We start from the raw sequence: 16,066 nt of genomic DNA on the forward strand, positions 1-16,066 counted from the left end.
TATATATATATATATATATATATTTGTTTTTCTCTTCCCAGGTCCTTCAAATTCACCAGCTTCTCCTTTATTTAACTCGACCCACACACAGACACACACACGCGCACACACACACACACACACACACACACACACACACACACACACACACACACAAACCAAAGGCACTTTTAAGAGCCACATCTGTCATTTGTTCTTGTCTCTCTTTACATTGCTGCCCCCCCTCTCTCTCTTTCTCTCTCTCTTTCTCACAATAGGTCTTAATCTGTCTGTTTTGTTGTTTTTTTCTGCTGTATATTTCTTTCTTTTTTTCCAAAGTTATGACAAGGCCCAAATTTAGGCCCTGCCCATCTTGCCAGACTCACATGTCACTGGACAGTAAGTGGGGTAAAGCTGTGGTGAAAAGCAGAAATGTTGGCCGCATAATTGATTCTGCCCGTATTGCAGTAAGTAAAAAGAAATGTCATAAGTGTTATTTAAAGTGTAACTGTACACATGTTTGTCACATATCACAGTACCAGTGAGATGTGGCCTTCATATGTTTATTTAAAGACTCTATTTTTATCTTTAAATTGTGTTAAAGAGAAACAATAAGTTGTGTTCTCTGTCACATAATGAGTCAGTCATGTTTGCAATGTTATAAATTGAAAGGGTACCTGTGGCCTTATCTGAAATTGAACTTTGATCATATAAAATACCAGCTGTGGTAATGCTTTTTCTTAAATCATCTTTACAAAACAGACTAAGGCTCATTTTCTTACATTGTACTCCATTAAATTACATTTAAAAAATTGCTTAATACAGTACTTATGGATCTAATATTTCAGTGAGTTTAACTAATGTGTAGTAACTGCTTCTGTTCATTTCAGGTGCGGAAACTTGAGGCAGTGCGTTACAAGCCCATTTTATTTATAGGCAAAAAAAGAAAAAAAATCAAATAAGTAGGTTGCAGACATCATAACCCATCTGCAACCCAATCCTATCACAAAAACATTCTTGGAGAAGATGCAAAGGGCCTATGAATTTATCTTAACTAAGGGTAAGAGATTTTTTTTCAAAAATACTATATATTTTTTATTTAAATAAATTTACAATGACATCCCCATAGCAGAGCAGCACAACAGCCCCAGTCAAGAGCAGAGCAACTGTTCCATTGTGGAGCAGCCGGAGAGCCTTACAGTGGAGCAGCCAGAAAGCCACATGGTGGAGCAGCCAGAGAGCCACACCGCTCCGCGGCCGGAGAGCTTATCCATAGAGCAGTCAAGCACACAGGAGTCCGAGACTTTATTTACACTTGACCTGGTTCCTCTCTCTTCCCCACACTCTCCAACTTCTCTTTCTCCTTCCTCCTCTACTGTTGTTCTTCCTTCACACTTTTCTCCTACTCCACCTCCACTGCCATGCTCTAAGGCCCCGTTTACACTAATGCGTTTTCGTTTGAAAACGCATAGGTTTTGCTACGGTTACGCCATCCGTCCACACTACGCCGGAGTTCTCAAGCGCCGAAAATGGAGCGTTTTGAAAACGCTGGAGAGGCAATTTTCATTCTGAAACGCTGCTGCTCCGTCTCAGTGTGGATGATGGAAAACGGAGACATCTGAAAACGGAGGTGGGACTGCAGACATTCGCCTCTCTGATTGGGGCTTTTCCTCAATATTAAGTAGCCTACATACACAGTTCAGTCCCGCATCTTCTCCGTGTAAGTTCAGTATCAAGGCTGCAGTCTCTTCTTTTCAGTTTGATATGGAAAACAGACTATACCGAGAACACAGGTAAATCTTCAAAGAGAACAGTCAATGTACTTTATAACTTCATTCACATCACCCTGGCTACGTTGTTTCACTTTCTCAACAATAAAATGTACACATGATATAACTGCCTATTTTCATTTTAATATTAGCAACTTAGACAGCAGAAATGTTGAGGCGCCGTGCTGCATATATGAGCGTCATCTTCACTGTGTGGATATTTATAACAAAACGGAGCCGATAACAACTGTCTCCTTTCAATTTCAGTGAAAATACGAAACGCACCCTCTCTTCTGCTAAATATCAGTTTTAATAATCGATAATGGCCATTATAAAAGTATAACATACAATAAGTTTATACATTATAGGAAATAAAGGCAAGCGATCAGTCAATATACAGAATGTACTTGCTTACATTAATCATTAACTTATCTTTGCGCTCAGCCAAAACACGTTACCTGAGAACAAGTAATATATTCCAATGACCAAAGTCAGGGAACATGTTGTTAAAGACAACAAGATGAATGAAATATCCCGTTTAATAAATATAGTGAGATTAGATCCAGCGGGAGATGCTTGATGAGAAGTCCGACTAGCAGAGCTCTCATCTGGGTAGATGGGCTGCAGTGCTTGCCAAAGAGTCTGTGTGTTCACGTGATGTGCATTTTTAGCGTTTTGGTGTGGACGGAGAGCTGTTAGAAACGCTGGGTAAAACGCGAGTGTGGACGCGGATCGTTTTCATTCTAAAACGCCATTTTAAAACTAAAACGCACTATTGTAAACGGGGCCTAAGTCTTTGCGACACAAAAAAAAAAAGAAAAGGACAACACCAGCCCCTTCTACCACCTCTGTCTCTTCTCTATCTTCTATGACCACTGATCTTTCCCTTCCACCTTCTTGTCCTCTACCTGCTGCTTCTTCCGTCTCCCAGTCCCTGAGTCAGGAGGGGCAATATGTGAAGAAGAGAAAAAAAAGTAAGTTTTTTTTTTTACAGTGATAAACCTTAATCCACACCATTAATGAATTTGATCTCAGATGAATTTGACTTCAGGCAAATTAGATTTATCTGGGTTTTCAGGTCATTGCCAATAAACATTAAGTTGTCCTTAACTTGTTTAACTGTGTTTAAGTGGCCAGTGTTCAGGGGCTGAGTTAATGTCAATCGCTATTTTAAAGGGGTCATCGGATGCAAACCAAACTTTTTAATGTTGTTTGAACATCAGTGTGTGTTGGCAGTTTGTGAACACAACCACCCTTCAAAAGAAAATCAACCCAGTGGTATTTGTTCAATCTTTATAAGTATTATCTGACACTATGTTCATGTGAATTGTTCCTGATACAGCTTTAACCACAGCAAAAGTTAGTATAATTTTTATTTATGCATCTTTGCAAGCGTCCTTTCCTAATAATGTGCTCTTTGGCAAGTTTCATCACTAAATGCGGCCAAACACAGCTAAAGTAAACATTGGTACTTATTATACCAGGCAAAGTGGTGCGGGGCAAGCAAAGCTCATTTGCATTTACAGGTACCTTGCAGTACAATGAGTTGATATTTTGCCGAGCTGATTTTGACTGGTTAACAGGGTGTTTTTTGTTTTTGTTTTTTTGGATAATTTTTAACCTAGCACAGTATATTTTGCTTGATTGACTAAAGGAAGGACAAAGTGGGACCACAGTTCACCTCGTAAAATGATAACTATTAACTGGATATTCAACTACAAAGCTTGACATTTGTTGCTCAATAATCTTTCCTTGTCTTTTATACATTTAGGATGCAGAAAATGTAGTAGGCAGAAGTTCTTTCTATTTGACAAAATAACAGGGAAAAGAATAAACGAGGTAAAATGTCTTTTATTAGGCTTCTTGCTTGTCTCAGTGACCAATTCTGGTGATTGCTTAAACAGCTAAAATAATTATTAATTTGTGTGTGTGTGTGTGTTTGTGTGTGTGTGTTTGTGTATGTGTGTGTGTGTGTGTGTGTGTGTGTGTAGGGAAAAGCAGAATTGAAAGTCCACTGGTTGCCTTGCACTGTGTGGTAAGTCATGTTTTACAAACTATTTAATGTCATTGCAATGTTAAGTAGTTTATTCCATAACTAATATTATGTAGACAAAGTTCAAATGGTCTCTTGCAAGCAGCATGGAAGTTCATTTTATTGATGTCTGTGGCACGAGAAAGCTCCCTGGTCATGTAATTGATCCTGGCAGGAAATCATCCTCTGAAGTAGTCTGTAGAAAACTGATACAAGGTTTTGCTAGTACATGGTCGATATTCAGTTATCTGGACTAAAAACTAAAGTGTGACTAAATTCCAAGTTCTTAAAAAAAATATTTCATTTTTTTGGATATAGAAAAAAAAAAAAAAAAGATCTACCTCCTTGTGTAAATTTATATATCTAGGTATTTGTAAGAGCCCAGAATTTATGAGTTGGAAGTGGACAATGGATTGTGGGAGCTGGACAATTTAGTGCTTTATAATTTATACAATTTAAAAAAATAGCTCACAGGCAGCCAGTGTATTAAAAATAAAATGGGGCTGATGTGATAATTTTAGGCTAATGTGATAAAGTACTGAAACTAGCTGTAACTATAGTGTATAGTAACTAGCTGCTACTATACATACACAACTAGCTAAGGCCTATTTAATGAGCAAGACATTGACCTAGGGCAATAGTAATGTGATAAAGTTGAGGTGACCTTAGTGAAAAATAAATATATTAAAATATATTTACTATATATTTATTTCATGCTAAGTATACCATAAATAAATGTACTTATTATTTACTTAATCAAAAATACTGTATAATTGTACATTTAGAATATCTACCTGGCATATTTAAAGCCTATTAAATAGGAACAATTGATTTTGTACCTAATGCACATTAATTGTGCAGAAGTACACAGCAAATTCATTGGTGTTAAATTTCAAGTGTTGTGGTAATTCAGAGTAAAGTGTTAAAATTCTAGAGTTAGATAAAGGTAAAATAACCCTCTCGGCGTTAGAAGCTGATTTGCCTCTTTGTCACACAGAGTAACATGTATCTACCTTTGTAGAAAACCCTTGTATTTGAGAAACTAATCAGAGTGTCTGAAATCTCGCCACACCCTCATTCACCTGGCCCTTAAATTAGTCAATTAGTTTAGTCCACTAGACAGAGTGAATGACCACAAATAAGTGAATTCAGACACCTGCTGTTGAACACCTGCTGTTAACAAGCACAATCACTGAAGGAATAAGAAATTGAAGGAAGAAATAAAACTACAGACACAGCCTCACACCAAACCAACTAAATTAAAACAGAGGATTAAACAACCGTCACAACCCGGCTCAAAGGCGATGACAAAATTAAAGGGAGGACATACACCAGATGGTTTTGTACCAAAAGTATTTATTTAAACATTAAAGAATAATAAAGTGCTCACTTTAGGTAAGCCAAAATCAAAGATTAACCAAAGCTAAAAGAAACAAAACAAAACAAACAGGAGCAAAAGCACCGCTCCCTCCAAGCAAACACTGCTGGCTTTTATAGAGGCCAAATCAGGTGTTCTCAATTGCGCAGATGAGTCTCTGTCCTTCCCGCTTCAGCTGATCAGTGGGTTGGTCTAAGAGACTCGTCACACACCCGCCCTAAAAGAAAAAGACCAATAGTCTTAACATAACAAACACACAAACCCCTTAAACTCAGTATAAAAGGTCAAAGTGGTTCTCCATCCTCAGCCTTATCTCCTCCCAGCAACCATGGCGCCTAGGAAGCAATTTAAGAGCGAAGAAGGAAAAGATAGAAAACAGAACCACCATACAACCTTAAATACGAGATAAAGCATCTGCTGTTACGTTTTCAGAGCCTTTAATGTGGTGAATATCCAGCAGGTAACCCTGCAAAAATTAACACCACCTCATCAATCTTTGATTGGGGTTTTGTAACGAATGAAGAAAAACTAAAGGGTTGTGGTCGGTAAAAACCACCAGAGGTCCCACGGATGATTCCACATATACTTCAAAGTCCTGTAATGCCCAAATCAGAGCAAGTGCTTCCTTTTCTATTACGGAATAATGAAGCTGGTAATGATTAAACTTCCTAGAAAAGAACCCAACTGGATGAGAAATTCCATCTTGAGAAGCCTGTAACAAGACAGCACCAGCACCCACATTACTGGCATCCACCTGCAGCTGAAACGGTTTATCAAACTGTGGAGCCTTCAAAACAGGACCCTCTGTCAAGAGCAGTTTTATCTTTTCAAAGGCTTGTTGGCAATCTACAGTCCAGCAAAACACTGTTCTTCCCTGGAGCAATGTAGTCAGGGGGGCCACAACTGTAGAAAAATTCCTACAAAAACAACGATAAAACCCTACCATTCCTAGAAAACGCATTAGTTCTTTTTTGGTGGCAGGAGTAGGGTAATTATCAATTACTTCCACTTTCGCACGGACCGGTCGAACTTGGCCTTGTCCCACTACTTTCCCCAAATAAACTACTGTGGCCTTTGCAAATTGCACTTTAACAAATTAACAGTCAAATTTGCCTTCAGAAATTGATCAAACAGTGCTCTAATTTGGGCTATATGCTCATCCCATGTCTCACTAAATACAATAACATCATCCAAATACACAGCACAACCCCTTAAACCAGAAATGACTCTATTCATCAGTCGTTGGAATGTTGCGGGAGCGTTTCGTAGGCCAAAACTCATAACCTTGTACGAGAATAACCCCGATGGTACAATAAAAGCGGAGATTTCTTGAGCTCTTTTAGTCAACAGTACTTGCCAGTAACCCTTGAGCAAGTCAAACTTACTGACAAATCTTGCACTTCCCACCTGATCAACACAATCCTCAATTCGAGGCAATGGAAATGAATCGGGTTTTGTTATAGCATTAACTCTCCGATAATCAGTACAAAACCTAAAAGAGCCATCAGATTTACTTACTAACAATGAAGGAGAAGCCCAACTAGAGAAGGAAGGTTTAATTATGTCATTTTCCAACATATAGTCAATTTCATTTTCAAATAGTTTTTTCTTATTAGAGGAAACTCTATAATAGCGCTGTCGAATTGGAACTGAATCTCCCACATCAATATCATGCTCAATCAGATTTGTGCGAGATGGAGTATCGGAAAACAGAGCAACATACTCATGAATCACATCAATCAAGTCAGTACACTGTGGGGGTGATAAATGACTAAAATAATTGTTCAAATTACTTATAACTTCTGAATTTCGTAGTCGACCTTGAAGAATTGAATCTCCAGGATCCTCGTCATCCTGATCCCCGCCCAACACCACTGAAGTTGGCAACAGCTCTGTATTGGACAAATCTGCAAGTGAAACAGGTTTAACCAAAGCATCAACCTGATACTCTTGATTTACTTTAGTGTTTACAAGACTTTTGGAGTCATAGAAGGGTTTCAGTAAATTTACATGGCAAACTCTAGTCTTCTTTTTACGATCTGGCGTCTTAATTACATAATTAAGATCAGACGCTTGACGAGCCACAGTGTACGGACCTGAAAATTTAGCCTTAAAAGGTGAACCAACCACAGGCAACAGAGCGAGAACTTGATCACCAGGTTGAAATGAACGTACTTCCGTACGCCGATCAAACAGTCACTGCATTCGATCTTGCGCTTTCCTCAAAGAGCCTTTTGCTAGTTGACATGCTTTAAATATTCTAAGATGAAAATCACTTACATATGATAGAACATTTTTTGGTGGATCAGTTTGTATCCAATCTGCAGACAAAACAGATAAAGGACCACGTACATCATGTCCAAAAACAAGATTGTTTGGACTAAATCCAGTACTTTCCTGAGAAGCTTCACGAGCAGACATGATCAACCAGGGCAGTCCAGTTTCCCAATCCTTACCCATTTGTACGCAATATGACCTCAGCATAGACTTTAATGTCTGGTGAAATCTTTCCAGGGCTCCCTGGCTTTGGGGATGAAAAGCACTGGAAAGATTATGTTGAACATGGAGCGATTTTAAAACTTCAAACAAATTGGAAGTAAAATTACTTCCCTGATCAGATTGAATAATTCGGGGTATTCCAAACACAGATATGAACTGAGTCAAGGCCTTTAAAACTGACTTTGCAGTGATGGAAAGCAATGGGTAGGCAGCTGGATACCTGGTCACCTGACACATAACTGTAAGCAAGTACTCATTCCCTGCCTTCGACCTAGGCAAAGGCCCTACACAAATCAATCAAAAGATGTTCAAATGGTTTACTAATAGCAGGAATTGGATACAAAGGAGCAGGTTTTGCAGATTGATTTGGTTTTCCAGTTAACTGACACGTCTGACATGACTTGATATACTTAGATATGTCACACTTTATTTTTGGCCAAAAACAATTTCTCAAAAGCAATCTGTATGTTTTTTTTCACTCTTAAATGTCCAGATGTATCATGTGCAGTTTTCAGAACAAGTTGGCGAAAAGACTGGGGTACTATTATAACTTGAAACATAGGATCACCAATCACAAACTCCCCATGGGGCACCCACTTTCTACACAATACACCCCCATCTAGGTAATATATAGACGAGAGATCAAAAATGGTATCATTAGGAACCACTCAATCAAACAACTCAATGAGAGTGGAGTCAGCTTTCTGCTCTCTAATCAAATCCTCTCGTGAAACCGTTAAGATAGAAGGGATTTCCAACACTGTACTCACCCTTTTCTCTTCAGATCTATCACCTGCCTGGATTTTACTCATGGAACGTGTCGTCACACACGAGGGAAACACATTTGAGGAACAGGAAAGATCTTCAATTCCTGATTCACTAGTCAATTCTGATGATGTCAGCACTAAATTCGGTGAAACATTCCGCCAAACTCGATCACCAGCCAAATCGTTACCCAAGATTACTTGCACTCCTTCCACAGGTAAACAGGACCGCACAGCCACCTCCACTTCTCCCTGGATCAAGTCAGAATTTAAAACAAGTTTATGGAGGGGAACAGATATAACATTCAACCCAATACCTCTAATCAAGACATTGTTTCCAGTGTATGAGTCATTTGAAAAAGGCAAAACAGATTGCAAAACAAAACTTTCTGCAGATCCAGTGTCCCGCAGAATTTTAACTGGGACCACTTGCTCCGAATCAACCAACCTGACAGACCCATCTGTAACAAATGGAGAAAAGGATGAAATGCGTGGAGAGCTACTTTTATGAATATTGTTCACTTCTGAAAAGGTCTCAGCTAAAGCGACAGGTTTAATAAAAGATTTAGATTTTATTTTAGCATCCTCTTTTGATTTTAATGAAGGACACTCATTTTTCCAGTGACCCAAAAGATGGCAGTAATTGCACATATTTGCCCTCTTCTTTTCATCAACCCGAACGAGACTATCCGGTGAAGTACGCCTAAATTTAGAAAATTTGTCAGAATCATGCCACATTTATTTTTTTAAGCTCATTTCAGTCTTTTTGTTGTCAAAAGAGGTTTTATGAATGAGAAAAAATTCATCAGCCATTACGGCCGCCTCACTTGCTGTATTAGGTTTACGCTCGCTGATATATGTCGCTGTACGTTCGGTCACAGAGTTTTTAAACTGCTCAAGCAACATTAGTTCTCTTAAATCATCCAATGTTTTTACATCAGAGGCTGAACACCAGCGACTGAAGAAAACAGAAATATCATGCAAAAACTCAACATGGGTTTGTTTATCAGTTTTCTTCCAGGACCTAAATCTCTGCCTATAGGCCTCTGGGACCAGTTCATAAGCCCTCAAGACTGCATTTTTGACTTTTGAATAATTCTTTGCATCCTCTACCCCGAGAGAAGAATACGCCTCTTGAGCTTTACCCATAAACACAGACTGCAGCATGAGCGTGCGATCTTCATCTGGCCAATTTCGTGCATTTGCTACTCGTTCAAACAATAAAAAGAAACGTTCAACATCCTTTTCATCAAATTTTGGAATAAGCCTCAAGTTTGCTACTATATCTGAATTTGACGACGAACTACATTCCCCACTTGTAGTTGGTAATAATTTTCCATCTCTAATCAAGTCTAACCTATATCGCTCTAAATCAAGCTGTTGTTGCTGAAACTGCAGTTTAGACATCTCCACGCAATTTTGCATTGCTGATAATTTTTCTTTCATTTCATTTTGAATTAACAACAGTTGTTTTTGTTGCTCAAACGTTAAAGGAGACATTGTAGTGGTCTCAATCAAATCAGACGCACTTTCAGACAGTTCAAATGCTAAAATTCCACGATCCATTAACTCCGTCTTTATCAACAATTTAACATTATCTTAGACACGTTTATCTTGACTTGACAAATTAATCTCGTAGCGATCGGCAAGTTCTATCAACTGATCTTTAGGTAAATCATTTAACAAATCCTCTGATGGAGCACTAACAAATGTTTCAACTTTCGAAGCCATTGAAAGCTAACTAAACAGCTAACTAAACTCAACCCTAGTCTTCATACAGTTACTTGCGGCGGGTTCTTATACACTATAAACCAGCGTTTGCAACAGCGAACAATTGACAAGCCACTGCTGCAAAACACGGATGTGTACCCGAGAAATATTTTGAAGCATCCAATGGACACCTCACTAAACCTGCCCAGGGAAAAGCATATTCCAAAACAAATCTCTCCACAAATACACAAAGAAGTCAGACTTACCCAAATCCATGGCCGTGCTCCCGTCAAACAAAAAGAAACCAAACCATCTAATATAATCCTCCACAAATATTGGCAACAAAACGAATATTAGTCAAAAAAATATATATACTTAACGAATTAATCATTAGATTAACGAAATTCATTAATTCAACAAAGTTATTACCAAATTAAACTTACGGACGAGCCCCCATATTTGTCATGACCCGGCTCAAAGGCGATGACAAAACTGAAGGGAGGACATACACCAGATGGTTTGGTACCAAAAGCATTTATTTAAACATTAAAGAATAATAAAGTGCTCACTTTAGGTAAGCCAAAATCAAAGATTAACCAAAGCTAAAAAGAACCAAAACAAAACAAACAGGAGCAAAAGCACGGCTTCCTCCAAGCAAACACTGCTGGCTTTTATAGAGGCCAAATCAGGTGTTCTCAATTGCGCAGATGAGTCTCTGTCCTTCCCGCTTCAGCTGATCAGTGGGTTGGTCTAAGAGACTCGTCACAATATAAATAAGTTAACAAGCATGCTTAAACACACTCACAGTGACAAACATAGTGGAATGGAAAATTTGCATGAATGCGCAGCCAACAAGTCTGACGCTATCATGTCAATATAAACCAAAAATCTCTGAGGAATATTTCCAGTACCTTCTTGAATCTACGCCACGAAGGATTAAGGCAGTTTTGAAGGCAAAAGGGGTCCAACTCGGTACTAATAAGCCATTGGTGTCAAAATCAATTCTGAGGGCCGCAGCTTTGCACAGTTTTGCTCCAACCCTAATCAAACACAGCTGATCCAAATAATCGAGGTGTTCAAAAGGATCTTGATCACGTTGATTAGTACATCAGCTGTGGTGTTTGATTGGGGTTGGAGCAAAACTGCAGAGCTGCAGCTCTCCGAGAATTGACAAGAGGCGTACCTAATGTGGCCGGTGTGTGAATGTGTATGTAATATATTTAACCTTTCTGTTTTTTTTTATTGCTAACTTACTATGTTTGCATTGAGAGTACAGGTGCCTCAGATAAGCTTTACACTTTTCTGGGTCTTTTTTCAATCCTAAGCAGACCTTGAGAAAAAAAAAAAGAAATGAATTGCAAAGTGCTAACTGACATCACTTTAAATGTATAAAAAGATTTAATATTTACCCTGAGCTGTCAAGCAGGAGCGCACACCACCATCTCCTTATGCATGTCATATAGCCTGTTTTAAATGCAAAGACTATTACTGCAATGGTAAAAATTCTTCTGTTATACTTGCTAACAAAGTGTTGAGCAAATACTCACCTCAGAATAGTCAAACTCAACCACAGGAGTGATGTACACGACATACTGAAAGTCAAACATGTTGTTTAGTTCTGAATTACTAATGCGGTTGTCCATGTACATTGTCAAACTTACCATGAGCACAAAGACTCCACAGATATCGGAAAAACACTGCATTAGAATATCCTAGGTAATGTTAGAAAAATGTGTATAATCAAACATGTAAAGACATATATAATATACATTATAAATCTGCAAGAATCATTAACAGATAAAAAGTCATGTATTAAAACCATTTAAAGTACAGCATGATTGAAATAAGAAGTTTCAAATGTAATATCCCATATGCATAGATGAAGAATATACTAATTACATGAGACAAACAGATTCACGTTTGGATTTTACTTGAATAAAACGTGTCAAATATGCAACATATATTGTGAAATGTTGCAAAAATGCCACTTATGCTTTCAACCATTGGAATTACAGATATGGACATGTTCCTAGCCTGTTGTTTATGATAAGATTTTAGTGGACTTTTCTCTCTAAGTGGACATATTTGATATATGTCGAAATGCATGTTACATAAATGACATGTTTTATATGCAAAATCCACATATGAACATGTATGTCATTTATGTATCCTAATTTGCACGTACACACTGACATGTGTCAGATTTCTGTGTGGGATTGCTGTTCACGTTATCACATATGACCCAAACAAATGATCTTTAAATGCACACCGCTAAATAAATGGTACTTAAGTTTGTGATGAACTGTGCCAAGTTTGGGGCTTTGCAGATAAATGTGTGTATCATGTGTAGAGCTCCCAAAATATTGGCACAAAACGGATACCGTTTGGTAAACAAATTACCACAGTTTTAATTGAAATCAAATTTTAAATCACGTTTGTTTACAGCTGTCAGCAACACATCTGAAGCTGCGGTCACACTGGGCTTTTCCTCCCATAGACTTCCATTCATATTGTAGTGTCTGATTGGTCTGATGACAGTAATCATACGAGACACAAAAAATCACTGATGTATTCTGATATTTCTATGAGTAAAAGCACAACTTTTAATGATGAAGCCAAGCGTAAGAGAAAGGAGAGATGTCTCCGACAGAGGGCGCGCCAAACCAGCTGAAGAAACTTTCGCTGACCCCTCTGCTCAGTTTACACACATGAATCTAAGTGCATAAATGTGTAGGCACACTATAAATTAAGGCTGATAATAAAACTGCCTAAATGTTGATTTATATGTTATAATGTACTCGGATGACTATGTCTCTTTACTGTTTAAGTGATTTAGCATGATCCTTTAATGTATGAGTTGATTATTGTGTGCACCTGTGTTTAGGATTGATTTATGAACACTGTCTCTGAGACACTGTCTCCCAACACGGTTTCAGGGTTGATCCCTATCTATGCATGAGTATAAAAGCTGACATGTACTCATCAGCTTCGCGCTTTCTGACTTCTGTACACCGGGGTTGGTTGCCCTTTATCCTTAACGGAGCATAAAGTAAGGATTTTGTTTCTGTTATTTGTCTTTTGTTTATTCTACTTTTCACTGGATTTTATTTATTAATAAAAGTGAATTTTATTTCTTTTCTTCACTGGAGTAGACATTGACTTCATTTTCCAGAACCCATCTAAGCTACCCTGTGTGGTAAAGTATGATCTAATTTATTATTTTTCAAAATACATTCTAAAGACGATCCTTTAACTAAACTCTCGCTAAGAAATATAGCGAAGGGAGGATCCTGGTTTATCTTTGTTTAATTAGGGTGATTAAATAAAAGCGATCAGCACAATGTGTGTGAGTGTGTTTGTGTCTGTGATCTTGATTTTAGAAGCAAAACTGCTGAAACCCTCATCAGAATCTCACAGCAGAAACAGAAAGAGGAGACGGAGAAGACGAGGAGCTGTGTGATGAAGTGTGTGTTAGTGATGGAGAAAACTCAACATGTGATGGAGATTTAACTCTACTGTTGGTGTATTTGTGTGTCTTATGATGATCAAACTCTACATTAAGCTGTCGTTAATGTTAATTCAGAACAGTAAATGAATCTTGTAGAGCATTTATGAATCCTAGTTACTGACTCGTAATGAATGAGAGTGATCAGACATTTACTGAAGCATTATTAATCCACAGTTGTGCTGGTGAACATCAGTTAATGCACTGAGAGTCAACAAGAACTAACAGAGAACAACTTTACTGTCATCAACTAACATGAACAGATCAATAAATACTGGAATAAATGTGTTTTTATTGTTCAGTTCAAGTCAAATCATGAAGAAGAAGAAGATCAGAAGAGCAGAAACAAACGTCACACTTCATTTCTCCTTTATTCATTGAGCTGCTGGATTTCTCTACAGTTGATTCAAGATTTGACAGAGATTCAGACAGGATTCAGACATTTCCATGTTCATCATCACATTCTAATATCAGCAGTGGATTTGACATTGACTTTTATTATTTGTGCTCAAACAACAGAGAAACAATGAAGAAGATCAATCTGTAGACAAGAATGAGCTGATCTGAACACAGCAGCATCCTGGAGTACACTTCATCAACATCAATGATGACACTGATGAAGACTGAGACACACGCACGCACGCGCACACACACACACACGCACATGCACATAACAGTGAACACATACACACACACACATACACACGTGTTCTCTCTCTCCCCCACACACACACATGCATGCATGCACGCACGCAAACACGAACACACACACACAAACAGACTTTCTCACACACACACACACACACACGCACATAACAGTGAACACATACATACACACACACACAAACATGCACATGGACACACACTGTCTGTCGTGCACACTCACACACACAAATACAAACTCTCTCTCACACACAAACATAGACACTCTCACACTACACATGCACACACAGAGCAGTGAACACATGCGCGCACACACACACACGCACACACACACATGCGCACACACACGCTCACACACACACACAAACGCGCACACTCTCTCTCTCATACACACACACAAACGCGCACACACACGCACGTGCTCTCTCTCTCACACACACACACACACAGACAGACACAAACACAGACTTTCTCCCACACACACACTGTCTGTCGCACACACACACACAAAAACAGACACTCTCACATGCACACACACACACATACTCTCTCACACACAAGCATGCATGCACACACACAAATACAGACTCGCACACACACACACACACACACACACTGCTCCTGCAGAGGATTCTGGGTAAATCTCTCGTCAGTCTTCAGATCAGTTTTACTGATGATCCATAATAAAGCCAGAACCCAGGGCAGAGCGGCTCAGTGAATGTGGTCTGGACTGAGTGGATGAGGCTCATTGTGTCTCTATAGATGTTGTAGAAGATCAGAGTTCCTGCACTGTGATCCACAAACACTCCTATTCTCCTGCTGAGCGGATACACTGGGAGAACAGTGCGTGTGTTATTGTGCCAGAATGAGAAACTGGAGGAAGAGCAGATCAAACTCCAAGACTGAGCATTACATCCAAACATACACTCAACACTTCCTCCCTTCCTCCTGATGCTCTTATATGACACTGATATACACACACATGATCTCCACTCCAGTCAATCTCCCAGTAACAGCGTCCACACACACTCTCTCTGCACAACACCTGAGGATAAACATCAAATCTGTCTGGATGATCAGGATACGGCTGATTCTCTCTCACACTCTTCACCTCTCTGTTCTCCTCAGACAGAATGAGTTGAGTGTGTGCTGTGTTTGGATCCAGAGTGAGGAAACAGACATCTGAACACAAGAACACACACATTTATAACCACAGCTGTGTGTGTGTGTGTGTGTGTGTGTGTGTGTGTGAGAGATAGAGCGAGAGACAGAGAGGAGGAGTGTGTGTGTGTTTACTGCTGTGTGTGTGTGTGTGTGTGTGTGTGTGAGAGAGAAAGGGGGAGTGTGTGTGTGAGAGAGAGAGAGTGTGTGTGTGTGTGTGTGTGCGCATGTGTTTACTGCTGTGTGTGTGTGTGTTGGTGTGTGTGTGTGTGTGAGAGAGAGATAGGGGGAGTGTGTTTGAGAGAGAGAGTGTGTGTGTGTGTGTGTGAGCATGTGTTCACTGCTGTGTGTGTGTGTGAGCGTGAGAGAGAGAGGAATTGTGTGTGTGTGTATGAGAGAGTGTGTGCATGCGTGTGTGTGTTTGAGAGAGTGTGTGTGTGTGTGTAGTCCTACATTTGTGCAGTCCTGCTGTAATCCTCGTCTCTCCTCCATGATCCAGACTGTAAACACACACAAATTATCATTCAGTCAGTACACAAACATCAGCTTATAACACACACCAGGGCCGGATTAACCAATAGGCCTTATGGAGACAGGCCCAGGGGC

At 39.1% G+C, this 16,066-nt stretch overlaps 3 protein-coding genes and 1 pseudogene across 4 annotated transcripts in view; 3 read left to right on the plus strand and 1 right to left on the minus strand.

Annotated features, from left to right (window-relative positions):
• The window catches only part of LOC100537855 (uncharacterized), a 150,258-nt gene that overhangs the window by 81,710 nt on the left and 52,482 nt on the right, over window positions 1–16,066 (plus strand). The window lies entirely within an intron of this gene.
• Window positions 1–16,066, plus strand: part of LOC147845162 (uncharacterized) — an 83,481-nt gene that overhangs the window by 37,410 nt on the left and 30,005 nt on the right. The window lies entirely within an intron of this gene.
• On the plus strand, window positions 366–13,924 carry LOC147845164 (uncharacterized). Its single transcript, XM_088650763.1, is given in 11 exon segments — window positions 366–446; window positions 870–931; window positions 933–1,039; window positions 1,109–1,203; window positions 1,261–1,410; window positions 2,542–2,722; window positions 3,520–3,587; window positions 3,740–3,783; window positions 13,016–13,180; window positions 13,284–13,327; window positions 13,512–13,924. Coding segments are annotated over 9 exon segments (801 nt in total). The 3' UTR covers window positions 13,029–13,180; window positions 13,284–13,327; window positions 13,512–13,924.
• Window positions 13,989–16,066, minus strand: part of LOC141381831 (protein NLRC3-like) — a 26,493-nt pseudogene continuing 24,415 nt past the window's right edge. The window contains exons 9-10 of the transcript XR_015483994.1: window positions 15,914–15,960; window positions 13,989–15,481 (exon numbers count right to left, since the gene is read on the minus strand). The product of XR_015483994.1 is annotated as a protein NLRC3-like (transcript). The remainder of the gene's footprint in view (window positions 15,482–15,913; window positions 15,961–16,066) is intronic.

Source organism: Danio rerio, chromosome 4 (genome assembly GCF_052040795.2).
Source record: "Danio rerio strain M-AB ecotype USA chromosome 4, GRCz13ab, whole genome shotgun sequence".
In the NCBI taxonomy this organism is placed as follows: domain Eukaryota; kingdom Metazoa; phylum Chordata; class Actinopteri; order Cypriniformes; family Danionidae; genus Danio; species Danio rerio.